Below are 17,569 nucleotides of genomic sequence, written 5' to 3' on the forward strand. Positions count from 1 at the left end.
TTATTGGCAATGGACCGAGGAGCACAACGACTTGGTTGTCGAGTGCAGTGGCTGACCCTGACCGCCTTCCCCACTAGCTATTGCAATCTCGCCCTCACGCCTCAAGTGAAGTGGATCAGAGCCCGAAGATAAATACTAGTATGACTCGCAGAAAGGCATGTACGACCAGCACATGGAGGAGGGCGGTATAGAACATCACATGCTGCATCACACGCAGCCGACTGCAAGCGCTTGGGTCTTATACGTAAGACTCTTATCTGGTGAACCTCAGCACTTTCAGTGACCACCAAGGACGTCGTTGGCGGACGACAACGGCCGCATAGACGTTGGCCGACATTATCTGCACCACGAAGGACAGACGATCATCGTTGTGTTGCGAGGTCGAGCGAGGTGTTGGCGTTTAGTGTAAACCATGGATTCTTACTCCAAGTGAGGAGGATAGGAATAGCAGCGCCCACATTTGTTGCAGTAGCACGGGTTTCCCTACGATACTTGGTAAGCTTAGCACACCATTCCAAGGTGTTATTCCCGGAGTCAACACTCGAATTCAAAAGTGATGAAGTTTACAACATTAGATGCAGACTCGACAAACGACAGCAACGCAGTGTTTTATCGTCAGGAAAGCCATAGGAATCGGGTCACCTCTTCAAAGCCCGCAACCAGCAAAAAGCGATCATCCCCATCGTTCGCATTGCGGATCACGCACAGTGTACCGCGATGCCTCGTCTCTGACGGCGAATAAAATTCTCGTGGCGCTCGCTGTGTTTCGCCAACACGGCAAAAAGCCATGATCCTGTCGATTACTCAGCGCCGCAGCAACTGGTTGAAAAGACCCGTCGTCACGCCAGTCAATTGGCCGAAAAAGCGCCACATACAAACGCCAAGTGCGCCGATCCGGCACGGCGTGGTGGATACAAATGTACCTCCACTTGCGAACTCTCTTCGCCTCTCCACCTCCACCTCCAGCTCCATGCTGCGCCGCGCCCTGTGGACGCGCGGGACCCGCTTGCTCCAGCACCAGACGACGCGTGGCCTGCACCGCTCGCCCTCGGCCATGGCTCGCATCCTGTGCAGCGACCCCATCGACCCCGTGTGCCCGGAGCTGCTGCGCGCCGCGGGCCACGACGTGACGTGCGGCGCTGCGCCGCTGACACACGCCGAGCTGGTGGAACAAGTGGCCGACTACGACGTGCTGGTGGTGCGCTCGGGCTCTCGCGTGGACCGGGCCGTGCTGGACGCCGCGCACAAGCTGCAGCTCATCGGACGCGCCGGCACCGGCGTGGACAACATCGACATGGTGAACGCCACCAAGCAGGGCGTGCTGGTCATGAACACGCCCTTCGGCAACACGCTGTCGGCCGCCGAGCTCACACTGGGGCTCATCTCGGCCGTGTCGCGGCTGGGCCGGGCCTCGGGCGCCTCCGAGCCGGCCGTACGCAACTCACAGATCCACGGCAAGACGCTGGGCGTCGTGGGCCTCGGCCGTATCGGCCGAGAGGTGGCCACGCGCTGCAATGCCTTCGGCATGAACGTGGTGGGCTACGACCCGATCCTGTCCAATGCCAGCGCCAAGGCGCACGGCATCGAGCCCGTGTCGCTGGACGAGCTCTTCTCGCGCAGCGACTACATCTCGCTGCACGTGCCGCTGAACGCCAATACGAAGCACCTGGTCAATGCACAGCGCCTGGCGCTATGCAAGGACGGCGTCAAGCTCGTGAACGGCGCACGCGCCGGCCTGATCGACCACGAGGCGCTGCTGGCCGCCATCGAGAGCGGCAAGGTGGCCGGCATGGCCTTCGACATCAACGCGCCGTCGCCGTCCTCGGACACCTGGAAGAAGCTCGTGAGCCACGACAACGTCATCGTCACGCCCCACATCGGCGCGCTGACCACCGACGCGCAGCAGAAGGTGGCGCGCGACCTGGCCTACAAGGTGAACGACGCGCTGGCGGGCAAGTCCTTCAAGGGCGTGCTCAACGCGCCGAATATTGATTTCGGCAAGCGCGAGGAGTTCATGCCGCTGCTGTCGCTGGCCGAGAAGCTCGGCAGCATGCAGGCGCAGCTGCTGGATGACAGCCGCCTCAAGCGCGTGCTCGTCATCGCCGAGGGACCCAAGGTCACGTCGTCCGAGCTGTCGGGTCAGCTCGTCAAGGGCGTGCTCAAGGGCTTGCTGTCGCACATGCTGGAGGAGGAGGTGACGTTCACGAACGCCAAGCAGCTCGCGGACGTCATGGGCATCCAGACGGTGGAGCACAAGCACGACGAGGCCTCTGGCAGCAGCTTCTCGGACCAGCTCACAGTCATCTTCGAGAAGGAGAACGGCACGTCCAAGAAGATCACGGGCACGGTGTTCGGCAAGAACCAGCTGCGTCTTGTGTCCTTTGATGATCTTCCGATGGACGTCATCCCCAGTGGCTCTATGCTGCTGTTCAACAACACGGACCAGCCCGGTGTTCTCCACAAGGTGACGTCGGTGTTGGCCAAGCACAAGATCAACATCGGCTGCTTCGGTCTGGCGCGCGAGAAGTCAGGCGCCGCTGCGGTGAGCGTGCTCAATGTGGACGAGGCCATCCCGGACGAGGTGATGGACGAGCTGGAGGCTCTGGGCATGCTCACCAACCTTCGTCGCGTGAACCTGCTGGAGCTGAACACTGCCATCTCGGGCGGAATCTGGGAGAAGTTCCTCAAGCCCAACGCCAGCGCTGTTGAAGAGCACGCGGAGGGTACTGAGAGTGAGGCTGGAGTGGAGATCGTGCGCCACCCGAAGCCGCGTGTGAAGCCTGCGTCGTCGAACTTTGGCTCGGGACCGTGCAAGAAGCGCCCGGGATACTCTCTGGCTCAGATCCCTGACATTGTGCTGGGCCGCAGCCACCGTTCCAAGCTCGGCAAGGGTCTGCTGGAGGAGGCAATCGTGCGTACCAAGAAGATCCTCAAGCTACCGGAGGACTACCACCTTGGTATCGTTCCGGCCTCGGACACTGGTGCGTTCGAGATGGCCATGTGGTCGATGCTGGGCGAGCGCCCTGTGGACGTTTGCTACTGGGAGTCGTTCGGCAAGCAGTGGTTCAAGGACGTGACCACGGAGCTCAAGCTTGACAACGTGAGGGAGTTCGGTGCGCCGTTCGGCCAGATCCCGGACTTCTCGCAGGTGAATTGCGACCACGACGTGCTGTTCACGTGGAACGGCACCACCAGCGGCGTGCGCATGCCCAACGCCGACTGGATCCCGGACGACCGCAAGGGTTTGATCTTCAATGACGCCACGTCGGCTGCATTCGCCATGGAGATGCCGTGGAACAAGATCGACGTGTGCACGTTCAGCTGGCAGAAGGTGCTCGGTGGCGAGGGCGGCCACGGTGTCATCATCTTGAGCCCGCGCGCGGTGGAGCGTCTGGAGTCGTTCGTGCCGGAGAACCGGCCGATGCCCAAGATCTTCCGCATGACCAACGCCACGACGGGCAAGTTCCTCAAGGGCATCTTCGAGGGCAGCACCATCAACACGCCGTCGATGCTGTGTGTGGAGGACTACCTCGACGCGCTGCGCTGGACCGAGAGCGTGGGCGGCCAGGACGGCCTCATCGCCATCTCGCAGCGCAACCTCAAGGTGATGGAGGACTTCGCGGCCGAGAACTCGAGGTGGTTCAAGTTCCTCGCGGCCGACAAGGCGATCCGCTCCAACACGTCCGTGTGCCTGCTGATCGATGGTCTGAGCAAGGACGAGGTGAAGCAAATGCAGGCGCTGCTCGAGCGCGAGCAGGTAGCGTACGACATCGGTTCGTACCGCGATGCGCCCCCTGGCCTGCGTATCTGGTGCGGCGCCACGGTGGAGACCAAGGACCTGGAGGCGTTGCTGCCGTGGATCAAGTGGGCCTACCTCGAGGTGAAGAGCGCGCGCGACAGCACCAAGGCCGAGTAGTCTGACAGACGATCATTGCCAGCCACACGCTGAGCCGAGTGCCCACATACATACATACACACACCCGGCTTCGCGAGTGTGTTGCCAATAACCACCAACCACTAATCCCACACCGTTGTCTTCAACTGTATCGGAACGCGAAAGAACAGCCGAGTCGACAGCGTTGCGTGTCCATGCGGCCGGACAGTTAAAGCTCCTCGGATTAATTAAGCAATCCATAATATGTCGCGGCGTGAGAAGCAGCCAAGTCGAGCCGACGCCAACGCTGACGCCGATGCCGAGCCCCACACTGGCCGCACCACCCGCCAGAAGGCTCGACGGGCGGCCACAGGCTCCGGTAGGCAGCAATGCACCGATAGCGTCGCGCTCGAGAGGACCGTACGAGTCCTGTGCTTGTGCTGACCCACGGTATCTTGATAGGCGACGGGAGTCCGTCAGCGCGCGAGCCACAACGTGAAGGCCGCGCCATGAGCTACGACACGCCGGTGCAGCCGCACCGCACGAGCGCTCGCTTGGCCCAGGCGCGGGCCGCTGCAAGTGCCGGCCAGCAGCAGGTTGACGCGCGCAATAACGCCAACCCCAGCAGCTTTGGTCGCAGCAGCGGCGGGATCAGACAACCGACGCAGTATCAGCGACGATACCAGGGCGAAGTGGGCAGGTCCCCCGCTCAGGAGTGGCAGGACGTTGACCCGGAGTCGCCCGCGTTCACAAGCGCGCTGCAAACTAACACGCCGCGTAGTGTGGCGGTGGACAAGGACCAGGAGCGGACCGACACGAGTCGTGACCCGTCCACGGATAACGGAGACTCGAGTGGGAACAACTCCCTCGAGGTCCAGCAATGGAGCGATACGGTACGGCAGTGGCTGGGCAATCGCCACTGCTCTAGGGCTCACGTTGGTCGCTGATGATGAATGTATAGGATGGAAACAATCGACCTGCGTCGGCAAGTGAAACTGGGACGGAGGGCCAAGGCGACGTCCCTTGCCGAGTGAGCTGGTGCGAGCACGCAGGCAAGCGCTACGGACTGTGCTGGGCACACGGCGGCGGTACGTCCCGTTCCTTGCTCGTGATCTCGGCGGCTCCATCGACTAACGAAAGTGACGTGCTTTATCATACGTCACGACCACAACAGTCAAGAAGTGCTGCCACCGCAATTGCCCCAAGATCGCGCTCGCGACGGGCGAGTTCTGCTCGCTCCACGAGCGCGAGGTTAGCGCCAGCACGTTCTAACCCTTTCACGACTGAGGCAAGTTCCCTGTCCTCGCGCGATGGACGCTCTGACACCAGCAACCTACCTTGTATTTTTCAACGCTGCGGGAGGACAGCAACTCGAGCCACGCTACGTATAATGCAAACGTGTAACTTCTGTATGCAAGGCATCGACAGTGCATTTGAAGACCATGTAATAAGGTCCACAAGGAGACGCAAGTGGTCAGGTCAAGAAGTGTCGAGCACCTCCGACTGTCGACAGGCAAGCCCAAATTACTGATTCTGTCAAACCCAAAATTCAACTTTAGGTCGCCACTACTGGGATGTCAGGGACCGCATCATGCAGGCTGCTTGATGTGAGGCCGACAATGATATTAGTGACTTCGGACTGCAGACAGTCATTGAGGAAGTACTATATTGTGCTGATTTTGCTGTGTTAGAAGTGTCACGACTCAGGTCCAGTCGAACGATACGCGCGCTTCCTCGAGGCTCCTGCCACCGATTCTTGCCGCGCCGCCACCGAAAAGGAAGACAGTATCCTGGTAGCCAACTTGGCTGCCAAGTAGTGCAAAATGCAAATACACAACTTGTTTCCTTTGCTCACTAGTCTTCACCCTCTTGCGCTTGCCCTGCTAATTTCCGACTAAGCTCCTACTCATGCAAAGCGGGCTGCAGCAGTGCTGCCAGCCACTCACGCTACTTCCACACCTTTCTGCATCTCCGCAGCCTCTCACCTTTTCCCCACGCCTCCACGTCTCGTCCCTCCTTCCACGGCCTTCGGTCAGAGGCAACGACAACGCTGTCGCTCTCTGCGACGGCCTCCGTTGCGCCAACGGCGGCATCCGGAGCCGATTCGGCCATCGTCTTTGGCAAAACCAACATTTTTTCCAAGTTCTCGCAACGCAGAAACCATTGCTGATACTGTTGTTGCTATGTCTCCATCACCTGGTCGAAGTGTCCTCGCCCGAACGAACCCAAAATACCAATATCTCACTACCTAAAATACTCCTCAACCACAATATTGGGCTCGGAGCCGCTCGCCAACCAGTGCCACACCTGACCTCGCCTGCAGCGCCGTCTCCAGCGCTTCCAGAGCCCCCAGAGCCATGCGGCAGTCGCCTGGAGGTCGCGGTGGACGCAGCAACTGGAGCCGCTTCCAGCAGCAGCAGCACGCGCCCCGAGGCGCAGCAGGTTTCGCCCCGTACGGCCGCCACCAGAGTCCGCAGAGCTTCCAGCAGCACCAACCCACCTACCAGCAGCCCCGAGCGGCCCCCAATGCGCCCAATACGTCGCAAGTGCAGCGAGACGTCGTGGCCTTCGTCGAGGCCTTCCGGGCCAACCAGTCGAGTCCGGCGGCGCCGCCCAACGCGCTGACGCTCGACGTCGTCGTGCGCGCAATCTGCAGCCACTTCCGTGCGTGCAATTGATTAATTAATTAGCTGCCAAAGCTCTAGGAGTTTAAGTTATTAAAGGTTGTTGACGTTGCTGTTGTTACTGTTTGTTGCTGAACTACAGGCGTCAATGCGTTCGAGGAGCTCATGGGCATCGACCCGCTGCAATTGCCGGCGTTGCGGCAGCTGCACACGGTGAACCAGCGCGTGTGGACGTTCGTGACCTGCTTCATGCAGAGCCGGCGCGTCAACACGCTGTTCGAGTGCCAGCAGGCCTTCCTGCAGCACGAAGGGCTGCGGTCGTTCAGCGTGCTCAAGCTGGGCAACTCGTTCCTGCACACGGAGGCGGTGCAGCAGCTCTACCGCTCGCCCGTGGCCGTGCTGACCGTCACGACGAGAGATGTGCTGGCCAGTCTCAAGCAGTTCGAGGACTTGCTGGGCCACGACGCCTTCCGCGCGTCGTCGCACATCGACCTGAACGAGTTTCTGCAGTACCTGGCGCAGCAGTACCGCCAGCCGAGCGCCCAGGCGATGGGCGTGGCGATAGACCCGGCGGGCTTCGGCGTGTACGTCGGCATGCTGCGGCGAGTGGCGAACAACGAGATGAAGGAGATGAAGACGCTCGAGCAGCAGTTCCAGCGCGAGGTGGCGGAGAAGATGTTCCGGCTCACGAAGGAGAAATTCAGCGACGACAACAGGAAGCAGGCGCTGGAGGAGTTGCTGGAGCAGACCAATGCCCGCTCGACTCAGCAGGAGAGTGAGGAAAACTCCCAGAAGAGACGCGGAGGCAAGAAGAACAACATGCAGTCGCTCTCGCTGGACATGCTGAAGCGCGTGACCGACGTCGACGTGTATCTGGACAACGTGCTTCGTCGGAAAGCTGCCGCAGACGCGAAGAGCCAACAGAAGTTCCGCAAGCCTATTTCGTCGCAGGAGATCGCGGAGACCGACTCGAAGCTCCGCAACCAGATGACACGGTTTCTTGTGGCATCTCAAAAGAGCAAGCATCATTCGAGGCTGAAGGTCGTGACGTGGGTGATCTGCAGCATCATGGCCAAGACGTATGCACTGCTGCTGAGCGATGATAAGATACCCGACGAAGACGCTGACGGAGAGGGCGCTGTGGATGCCAAGAAAATCTCCGAAAGCGACAAAGAGGAGTGTGATTGTTGCTGCGTGGGCAAAGACACTTGCACTTGTTCTTGCACTTGCAAGTGCCACGTCGAGTCAAGCGACGAAGAAGAGGAAGACGAGGATGAACTAGCTAAGACGGCTAAATCCCATGAGGAGCTCAAGTCGGCTGCCATTTCCGAGAAGTTCCCTGTCATGCCTACAGACCCGTTTGCCAGAAGGCTCGCTAAAACTGCTGCAGAACCGAAGGCAACCCTCGAGGAAGTGAAGGCTGAGATGAAGAGTTTCTTGGAATCACAATCGCCACTCGATGACGAACCACGAACAGCGAAGGAGGTACTTCAACTGCTTTCCTCTCTCGAAAACCATCTAACCAGCAAGTTCTCGGCCAAGCCCAACAACGTGTCCTGGGCTGGACGGCGCTCCGTGCTTGAGCTTCTTCCAGATCTCGTGGATGATGCTGAAGGCGATATGGACGACGACGAGTTGAACGCTGGGAAGTGGCTTCTTGGCCTTCTTCGTTCGCGTGGAGAAGGCAGTAGTGCCTCGAGTTCTTCGGGCGCACTCAGTGAAAAACAACTGAAGGATGAAGTGCTGCCATTTGTTCGAGAATGTCGTGCTGTCATATCGTCGTCTTCCGCGCTGTCTGCTTTGTCCAGTGACAAACAGCAGCAATGGATAGCTCGTCGCGTTTGCGTGGAGCTTGGGTGCGCTCGTGTTGAAGAGCTTGGACTTCCCAGTGTGGAGGAGTTGATCAAGCTTACCGATGAAAAGCCGGCGGGAGAAGAGGCCTCGATTATCAAGTTCACCGGCAGCTTGGACCTTGTGCAAGGTGACGGCAGTTTTGATGATACGATCTCATCGAATGAAACAACAGGTGAGTCAATGCAACAGAAACTCTTGACGGAGCAAGCGCTAGAGAAGTTGCGCAAGTGCCCGTGCTTGGTTGATGTATCGCTGTATATGGATTGGCGAGAGCGTTATGCCCCGTTGTGTGGGTCCTTGCTCTCGTTTATCCGTGTGCATGAAATGATTTTACTTGATCATGCACCTTCGTCAAACAATTTCATGTTTGTGTCTTGTTTGAACGGAACGATTTTGCGTGTGAACGAGAAATCGACACCGTCCGACCTGGAGCTATTGTTTGCTCATGCTCAGCAAGCCAAAACCCTCGTGGCTGCCCGCCACGTAGCAATCCACTTGGTGTCGATGATGGTGACGTGCAAGTGCGAAGCTAACTTCCCAAAACAGCTCGTCCAAGCTCATCTGCGCGGTTACTTATCCAGCATCACAAAGAGCAAGAAGGAGAATAGCTACTCGAGCTACCCGGAGCGCTTTGTGCTGGAAGTACTTCTTGAAACACCGGTCGAGTTTGCAGACTTCATAATGTCTTTGCTGATTGGAATACTCGGCCAAGCAAGTGAATCAGGTGTTGCAAATGAACGGTGTAGTGCAGACCGGGTTTGGAAGGCTTGCAGAAGTGATGCCGAACGCAAGGCGCTCTTGTTTGTTTCCAGTCGGAGCTTGTCAGGGCTGTGGGCGAGTGAAACGGAGAAGTGGTGCAGCCTCCATGATAGCTCGTACACTACCAATATTAACAACGGTGATGCTGCGGCGAACGATATTACTAAAACCGTTGCGACGACCCAACCTCCTGTTTGCATCACTGCAACTAGCGACTGCAGCGGAGGTGAGAACGAGGTTGCTAGCATATTTGACGCTTCCAGTCTAGAAGTGGCGCTGACAAAATTTTCAAGCGAGTTGTCGGTTCAGGACAGCAAAGACCTGTCACCGTCTGAGAAGAATACCAACGATGCCTCATGCCGCTCATTCATTGAGGATTTACGCAAGAAGCAGTTCGGTGTTGGGCTACAAATTCAGGACGAAGCAACGACGTCAGTTCTGCGCATTCAGCAGCAGCGATTGGAGCGCGCGCTGAAGCGGCTCAGTGACGAGCTCTACAGCGAGAGCACTCACTTCGTTCTCGAGTTACTGCAAAACGCCGACGATAACGCGTACGATGATGCTGTGGTTCCTCTTGGCGACTTCACGTTGACGGCCGACAAGGAAATCGTGTTTTACAACAATGAGCGGGGTTTTTCGCCGGCCAACATTCAAGCAATTTGCGATGTAGGAGCGTCCACGAAGGAGGCCGTTGATTCGGAGGCAAGTATTGGCAAGAAAGGTATTGGTTTCAAGAGTGTTTTCAAGGTATCTGACAACCCGCAGGTGCACTCAAACGGGTTCCACATCTGCTTCCACGCTAAGAATGCTCAACATGGTACGGGCATGGGGTATATCTTGCCGTACTGGATGGACGATACTGCTCAATGGAAGCAACGTCGCGGTACGACATTTGTGCTGCCATTGAACGACACGTCGGTCCAAAGGGTGGATGACATTTCGCAGTCACTGATGGCGTTTGAGCCGTCTGTGTTGCTTTTCCTCCGGCGCATTCGAGAACTTCGACTTAGTGACACGGCTCGACAGCACACGCTACACTTCCTAAAGAAGGAGAAGCATTTGCAAACAAACACCCAGATTGTCCAGTTGTATTCGCAAGTCAAGAAGAATAAGAACAGCGTGGAGGTTGTGCAGCAGAATTGGCTGGTGGTCAAGGAAAAACTTGAGCCTCCGCAGTTATTCAACCGGAGTCACCCGACTGAGATCGCACTCGCGTTCCCGCTGACGTTCCAGGGTGAGGATTCTAGACCGCCACTTCAGGAAGTGTTTGCTTACCTGCCACTGCGCTCCTACGGATTCCGTTTCATTTTGCAAGGAGACTTTGAAATCCCGAGTTCTCGTGAAGCGATTACGAATGGAAGTGAGTGGAATGAGTGGCTAGTGTCCAAGTTCCCGAAGTTGGTGCGCGCTGCTGTCAGCAACTATGTCTCGAGTATCCAAATGCGTGATAGCGAAGCTGATGCAGACAAGGCCATCGAGGCCATTTCTCACTTGCTGTCGTTGTTACCTCTTGAAAACGAGGTGCAGGCTCCATTCCGGAGCATCATACCCGAGATCATGCGCGAGCTACGTCAAGTGAAGTGGCTGATTTCTGTTTCCTCAGCTCCAGCTTCAGCGGTGGGGGGATTACTCATGCCATCGGAGTTAATTGATTGTATTGAGCTCACGGGAAGCGAAGCTCGTGAGAGTACGGCCACGCTGCTCGAGGCTCTGAGCGATGATGTCCTTGCAGCGACGTTCAACAAGCGCTTCCTGCACCCTGCTCTCTCACGGTCCATGACTGCGCTGATGAAAAGTCAATTGCGGATCGAGCAACTCCACTCGTCGCACTTACTGCGCGTTCTGTCGCTAGCAGCAGATAAGGACAGCATCGACTGGACGGTGAAAATACTGGCGCTGCTAGCGAAGCTGTGGCGAAAGGATCGTCACTCGAAGCTCCTGCGGCAAGAGCTGAGGCTTATCAAGTGCTTCCCACTGCAGCGCAAGGGCAAAGATAACACAACGAAGTGGGTTTCGCTGGCTGACACTCACGATTCTCTCTTCGTGTCGGGAGCTCAGACGAACGATGGGAGTTCAACACGCGAAAAATCATTCGAGTTTTATGGCGATCTTCGTATTCTGGACGATAATTTCACGAAGGTTATCAACAAGAGCTCGAAGTTGCGCGCATTTTTGATGAACGATGTGGGTATTCACGTGATGGAGGACCATGACTTGATTCGACACCACATCCTTCCGAAAATGGCAGAGCTTCGATCATTAGCTGAAGAAATGAACGATAACACCAATACCGACGCGGATGTTGGTGTTGTGATTGAGTATGGAAGGTTCCTGTCATCGCACCTGGTGTCTTGCAGCAAGTGTTCGTTGCAAGCGGACGTGAAGGCCAACATGGTTATTGCCACGAGCAGCCGTCGTATCGTAGCAGTCGACAGTCCCAGCTTACTCGTTATTCTACCATCCACGCTAAAGGAGTTGCCTCAGTTGGCCTCGTGGATCACCACTCAACTGGAATCTACGAACAGAAACCAAAACAGCACTGACATCATTTCAAACGAGTACTTTGCTGATACCAGCAGTGAACCATTAAAGGACAAGCAGTGGAAGCAGCTGCTGGTGGATGTCTGTGAGTTACCATTGTTGCTTGATGCTACAAGCCTTAGTTCGGACAAGCGCTCGCAAGCTGGAATGGAGCAGTTGCTGAAGTGGATTGAGGCTGAGGCTGATATCACCATGAAACGTAGTGTTTCGACGAGTCTAGCACAGCACCTGGATAAGCATTGGAGCACAGCAGAAAGCGTCGATGACGATGATTCCTCCGCTTCCGAAGACAAGGATGAGGCATTTACTATGTGGAGGCAATACTGCTGGCTGGAAGGATCTGATGGGCAGTTCTATCGATCAACTGAGCTATGGCTGTCGTCAGAGTCGAGTTTGTTTACGTCTGCCATGGTAACCTTCAGTGCGATGAAGTGGAAAAACGACGATTTCGCCACACGAGTCCTCGGGATGAGGGCAACTCCGACAACGGACGATGTTCTGCGCGCAATCTCCAGCCTCTCTGTTGATCCAACACTGATGTCTGCATTGGAAATTGATCAAATGGTCCGAATGTACTCGTTCTTGTGGGAGGAGTGCCAACGCTCTGACAAATGCCGTGTCGAAATCACGAAGGCATGTACGCGCAAATTGATGCTCTTCGTTCCGGCCGAAGCCGATGCCCCCCGTCGCTTTATTGGTGTGAAGAGCGCGGTGTGGTCGTCAACCGCACACAACGGAGAACTGGTTGCACTGGAATCGCTGTATCCGAAGACCCTGAGCGAGTTCTTCACCGATGTCTGTGGAGTACAGCGCAAACCATCTGTCTTCTTCTTGTGTGAGATGATCGTAGGACAGCAATATTGCTTTACAGCTAAGCACAGCGACAGCGAGAACCTGAAGGCGTGGAAGAAGAAGATGCTGCCCCTCCTCAACGCGTTATCAAAGAAGGCGAAGAAGCGCTCACTGTCAAAGACTGAAATCAAGGAGATCAAGAAAACGCTAAAATCTACCTCGTGGCTACCTGTCCGGAGTGTCGGTGGGTCGTGTAATGGTCTAGTCCTCTGCACTTCAAAGGATTCGCCAATTCAAGCAACAACTGAAAACGAACGGAAACTGCAGAAATTCCTTCTGTCTGTTGCGAAGGAGGCGGTGCCAAACAACTCAAAGGAACACAACAAGCGTAAGGTTGGAGATGACCTTAAACTAGTTCAGGTTGAAGCCTTTGCAGATGATGGGGATCTAGATGCACTTCTCAGTATCGCCAAGATCTCGACGTTGACCGCTCATCTCGAAGCTGAAGTAAGCCTTTGGTGTAAGGTGCTTTCACGCTTCACGAAATCCTCACAGCTGGACAACAAAAAGAGCAGGAAGAAGCTGATGAAACTGCTACAATCCGTGGTCAAAACCTGGTCGAGCGGGTTAACCTCATCTTCCGATACCACACAGTTGCAGCGCTCTGACATCTTCCCAACAAGCGATGACAGCCTTCGATGGGCTTCAGCTGCCCACATGTACATTAACGACCAAACGGATCTATCTAAGAACGACTTCCAGCAATCAGGGCAAACCGAGCAACTTCAAGTACTTGGATTATTCCCATGGAACTACTTTGTGGACAATTCAACGAGTAAAGGCGACAGCAGTGAGGAGACTCGTGTACAGAAGTTCCTCACTGAAGTCTGCGGTATGAAGTCGCTGAAAGCGCACTTGCAGTACGAGGTCAGCGTCCTTAGCACTCAGCGTCGTGCTAGTGAAGCCTTCCACGATAAACTTCGCTCGGCACTTGCGATTGCTCAGCGCTTCCTGATCCATAACCACCGGACCTTGTATGACCAACTAGAGCACGAAGCGATCGCAAAGTTGGCGTCGGAGCTTCAGTGCATGCTGGTTGATGGACACGATGGCTTCCAAGTTGTATATCGAGTCGGAGCTTCGTTCAGCCTTCGTCGCGGAGTAGATGCATCATCTCAATGCTTCCTCGATGGATCGAGTTCTACTTTGTACTTACAATCGGTGACTGGAGACGAAGAAGCGAGTGCCTTCTCGCCTGTGCTAATGGAGATTTCTCGCAAGCTGTTTGGTGCAGAGGTGGCTGCTAGCGTCGCCAACCTGATGTACTTGAGTTTGCTGCAGCCGAGTCCAGAAATGCGAGAGCAGTGGCTTGTGGAGACCCAGCTTTTGCCTCCGCTACCTTCCAGTGGGGCAGATAAGTTATGGGTGGAGCAAGTTGAGAACACAACGACATCGTCATCTTCTGGTCTCGAAAATGCAGACCGAAAGCGCGTTTTTGAGGACATGGAAGATGGCGAGATTGCTGCAGAGGAAGCACCAATGAAGAAACCTTACGCTCCAGTTCAACAGAACTATCAAGCCGCCCAAAATCCTCACTTCGCACCTTTGCCGCCGTCGACTAACTTCGACACTCCTGGAAACAGAGAACACTACGGCATGTCCATGCAGAGGCTTCCGTATCCGCCACTTCCACCGCAACCGGTCGAGGGGGCTCCGTTCCACCCGCCGCTTCCTCCTCAATCACCAGCGGCTGGGATGCAGTCCCTGTCGTTGCCGAATACGATGACCAAGGAGGAGCGGGAAGCAATCGGTCGCTGGGGCGAGGAGTACGTGTTCAACCAGTTGAAGCAGCAGCACGCAGAGAGCAAGTCGGACCAGACCGTTGAGTGGGTAAACGAGATGGAAGAGTCCGGTCTCCCATATGACCTCACGGTGTCGTCTGCTGGAAAGGTGGTGGAGTACATCGAGGTGAAGTCCACGCGGACGATGGAGAAGGGCGTCTTTGAGATCAGCATGAACGAGCTGGACCAGGCAGCAATTCACGGTTCCACATACAGCATCTACCGCGTCTTCAACGCAGGCAATCCGGCCTTGTGCCGAGTGATCCGCATGAAGAACCCTGTGTCACTGGTGCGCCAACGAAAGGTCCAGCTGGCACTTGTCATGCAGTAGTGGTCCCATGTGAAACATCAATAGGATTGCCATCATTGTGTCGTCTCGACGATTTCGACGCATTTTGTGATTAACTTTTATCCTCCTTACTCCATCGTGTCCATGCCGCTGGCACCTTCGATGATCATCCGCTCGTCGCCTTGCTGGTTATGCAGATTGATCCTCGAGCGCCGATCCTTATCCTTCTGCAGGCGAGACTGGAACTTGGCACTGGTGACGAGCTCAACATCCATGTAGCGCAGCTGCGACGCAACCATCACGAGCTTTTCCATCTCCTCCTGCAGCTTCCTTGTTGCTTCGCCCTGCACTTCGTCCTGGTAGGCGCCTCCATCTTCGTCCTCGAGCACAAAGCGCACCATTGCTTTCTGCTTGTCGATCACGGCATGCATCTGGCCGTTGGAGATTAACTCCAGCAGCATTTTCTCAGCAGCCACGGCGTCGCTGTCGGCCATACCCGCTGTCTCGGCAACCTCCGTCAGCTCGATTGTCGCGTAGGTGCGAGTAAGCCGCAGCAGCTTCCTCTGCTTCAAGGCTTGCACCACCTGCTTGACGAGACCGAAGTTTCCTTCCTGAATGAATAGCTCTTCGTGCTTGGTCACGACTTCCTGCACGGCCGCCAAATCCTTCTCAACCACAAATGCATTGGCCAAGTCCACGTACGGCGTGCAGTGGTTCTCGACATGACGCGTGACCACGAACGGCGTGTACTTGGGCAGCAGCACGGGCTCTCCGCGCAAGATGAGCGTCACCAGGATCAGCTTCTTGTACGCTTCGATCACGAAGGCACTGAGCGAAAGCGCCGGGGCTGTGATGGCCAGCTGGAAGAAGTCCAGCGCTTCTTGGTACCGCTTCTCGCCGAGATACAGCAGCCCGCCGTAGTACGCGTAGCCCAGGAAGTCCACGCTGTTCACCAGATGCGACTGCGAGTGGATCTCCACCAGCGTCCTGCACCAAAATAAAAGTTTTAACAAAAAAAAAAAACTTTTTAGCAACTTCCATCACTAGTTGCAGCGACGATATTGCAGCCACGCACTGGTCCAGGATCTCCATGGCAGCAAAGTAGCACTTGGAGTGCAGGCATAAATAGAAGAAGTGTGCGTGCAGCGGCGTGAGCACGACGTGGCCCTGCTGGTGGAAGCGGCGCAGGAAGCTCTGGAGCGGGAAGACGGTCTTGATGCTCTGCTGCGCGTCCACGGCCAGGCGCGCGTACTGGTCGCCGAGCGCGCAGAGTTTCTTCATCTCCATGGAGGCCACGGCCACGGGCAGCTGCAGGAACAGGCGCGAGGTCTGCAGCAGCAGCGACGCGCGCTCGTCCGCGAGCTCCTCGGCATTGCGCGCGACCTCCAGCTTCTGGGACTTGGCGGACCTGCGAGAAGTAATACGTCAGCCTCTGTGGTAGCCAAATACCTCCCAAGAGTCATAGAGACGCCTCACAGCAGCAGCAGGAAGCTCAGAGGCAGCCGCTCCACCGCCAGCGCCTCGTGGCCCAGCGCCACGTCCAGCTGCGCGATAGAGGCCGCACGCAAGGCCGCCGTGAGCTCCTCGCCGACCAGCGCCATCGCCAGCGCGGCGTCCGCGTGCTTGCGGTCCTCGGCGCCGTCGTTCACGCCCTCCTCGGGCGTCAGCAGCCCCAGGATCGGCTGCAGCGGGCCCCACTCCATCGTCATGCGCGTCTTCCGAGCCAAATCTTCTTCTGATGCGGATTGACGTGTTGTGTGAGTGTGGTGTGGACGAAGAGGCGTGATTAAGTACGAGAGGGAACGTACCGTGAATATGGTACAAGTAGTCAGCACGGCTTTGTAGGTACGCACTCACTCGCGTAGGTGCGAGAGCCGGTTGGTGCTTTTTCGTCTGCAAACTTCAGTATTGGAGCCGCGGCATACTGGCGAGATGGCGGCGGTGATGGAGCTGGTGGATCAGCCGCTCAAGGGCCTGAGCGAGCTGTATGAGAACTCACTCAAGGCTATGCTGGTGTGCGGGCTCGAGTTCTACCTGTCGGCGTCGCTGGTGGCGTCCTTCTTCCAGTGCCCGGACGAGAGCGAGCAGGCGGAGCAAGAGCTGCAGACGCTCTACACGCTGGCGTGGGTGCCGCTCGCGCTGGCGACGCTGCTGGTCTACGGACCCAAGCTATCAAGCACCATCTTCCCTTCGCCCGAGAACTTCGAGCGCAACATGCTGCGATGCAAGATCCTCACGTGGATCTACGCCTTCGTGTTCCTCACCTGGGACCCCGACATGGTCGTCAAGACGGGGCCGTCGCTCGGCGTCTCCATCCTCTTCTGCGTTACTGACGTCAGCCGTTTCGTCATGGACATGAAGCACCTGACGGACGTCGAGTACGACGAGAACGGCAACTCGTTCATTATCAACGACAAGACCCCACAGCACCAACAACCGTCACCCGCTCAACAGCAGCAGGTGTATCACCAACAGGAACAAACCCCACAGTCTCAAGAACAGCGACCTCCTTCTCAGCCCCAGCAACCGCAGCAACAGGAGGAGGGCTACACCGTTCACGTAATTGGCGGGACCGGACAGGAACCACCGCCGAAGTCGTGGCAAAAGGGGCAGCCAGTCGCGAGTTCACCACAGAAGCAGCCTCTAGGGCAGAAACCCCAGTCTCAACAGCAGCAAGGACCACCAGCACCTCTTTTCGGTGCTGCTAATAAGGCAGGTAGTCGGCGACTGCTTGGATCCGCGCGCAAAGGCAAGCGTGGAAAGGATCTGGAGCTCGATCAGTCTCCGTCGGCCATCAAGAGCGAGTATGTAGCCGTCCTGGACCCGAACGCTGAGAAGGAAGCTGCAGAGCTCGTCGCCAAGAAATCCTTCACGTACGAGTTCTAAGCGGACTTGTTCGCCTAGTTTAGCCCTACTAGTACATTAATCGTATAAAACTATGTGATCCGAACCAGTTTATGCTGTTCTGATGGACACCTCGTCCAACTGGTCTACA

The 17,569-nt window shown here is 56.5% G+C and overlaps 5 protein-coding genes across 6 annotated transcripts; 4 read left to right on the top strand and 1 right to left on the bottom strand.

Annotated features, from left to right (window-relative positions):
• Window positions 1-970: 970 nt before the first annotated feature.
• Window positions 971-4,122, top strand: IUM83_12690 (Phosphoserine aminotransferase; the record flags this gene model as incomplete). 2 transcript variants are annotated; one of them, XM_067937334.1, is made up of 2 exons in its annotated part: window positions 971-3,891; window positions 4,110-4,122. In XM_067937334.1, the coding sequence occupies 2 exons, from the start codon at window positions 971-973 to the stop codon at window positions 4,120-4,122; spliced, it is 2,934 nt and encodes a 977-aa protein (XP_067790509.1). The 2 variants fall into 2 exon arrangements, with proteins under 2 accessions (XP_067790509.1, XP_067790508.1); XM_067937333.1 differs by lacking the exon at window positions 4,110-4,122 and having other exon boundaries at window positions 971-3,916.
• A 16-nt stretch (window positions 4,123-4,138) lies between these two features.
• On the top strand, window positions 4,139-5,671 carry IUM83_12691 (putative phosphoserine aminotransferase; the record flags this gene model as incomplete). Its single annotated transcript, XM_067937335.1, has 7 exons — window positions 4,139-4,253; window positions 4,337-4,767; window positions 4,836-4,962; window positions 5,049-5,125; window positions 5,327-5,352; window positions 5,434-5,481; window positions 5,566-5,671. 7 exons carry the CDS (start codon window positions 4,139-4,141, stop codon window positions 5,669-5,671), a joined length of 930 nt encoding a protein of 309 aa, XP_067790510.1.
• A 560-nt stretch (window positions 5,672-6,231) lies between these two features.
• IUM83_12692 (Phosphoserine aminotransferase) lies at window positions 6,232-14,616 on the top strand (the record flags this gene model as incomplete). Its single annotated transcript, XM_067937336.1, has 2 exons — window positions 6,232-6,538; window positions 6,641-14,616. 2 exons carry the CDS (start codon window positions 6,232-6,234, stop codon window positions 14,614-14,616), a joined length of 8,283 nt encoding a protein of 2,760 aa, XP_067790528.1.
• Window positions 14,617-14,702: 86 nt separating this feature from the next.
• IUM83_12693 (COP9 signalosome complex subunit 3) lies at window positions 14,703-16,283 on the bottom strand (the record flags this gene model as incomplete). Its single annotated transcript, XM_067937337.1, has 3 exons — window positions 14,703-15,561; window positions 15,650-15,982; window positions 16,051-16,283. The coding sequence occupies 3 exons, from the start codon at window positions 16,281-16,283 to the stop codon at window positions 14,703-14,705; spliced, it is 1,425 nt and encodes a 474-aa protein (XP_067790511.1).
• Window positions 16,284-16,506: 223 nt separating this feature from the next.
• IUM83_12694 (Microtubule-associated protein RP/EB family member 1) lies at window positions 16,507-17,460 on the top strand (the record flags this gene model as incomplete). Its single annotated transcript, XM_067937338.1, has 1 exon — window positions 16,507-17,460. One exon carries the CDS (start codon window positions 16,507-16,509, stop codon window positions 17,458-17,460), a length of 954 nt encoding a protein of 317 aa, XP_067790512.1.
• Between the last annotated feature and the right edge of the window lie 109 nt (window positions 17,461-17,569).

This window comes from Phytophthora cinnamomi (assembly GCF_018691715.1).
Source record: "Phytophthora cinnamomi strain GKB4 chromosome Unknown Contig46, whole genome shotgun sequence".
Lineage (NCBI taxonomy): Eukaryota > Oomycota > Peronosporomycetes > Peronosporales > Peronosporaceae > Phytophthora > Phytophthora cinnamomi.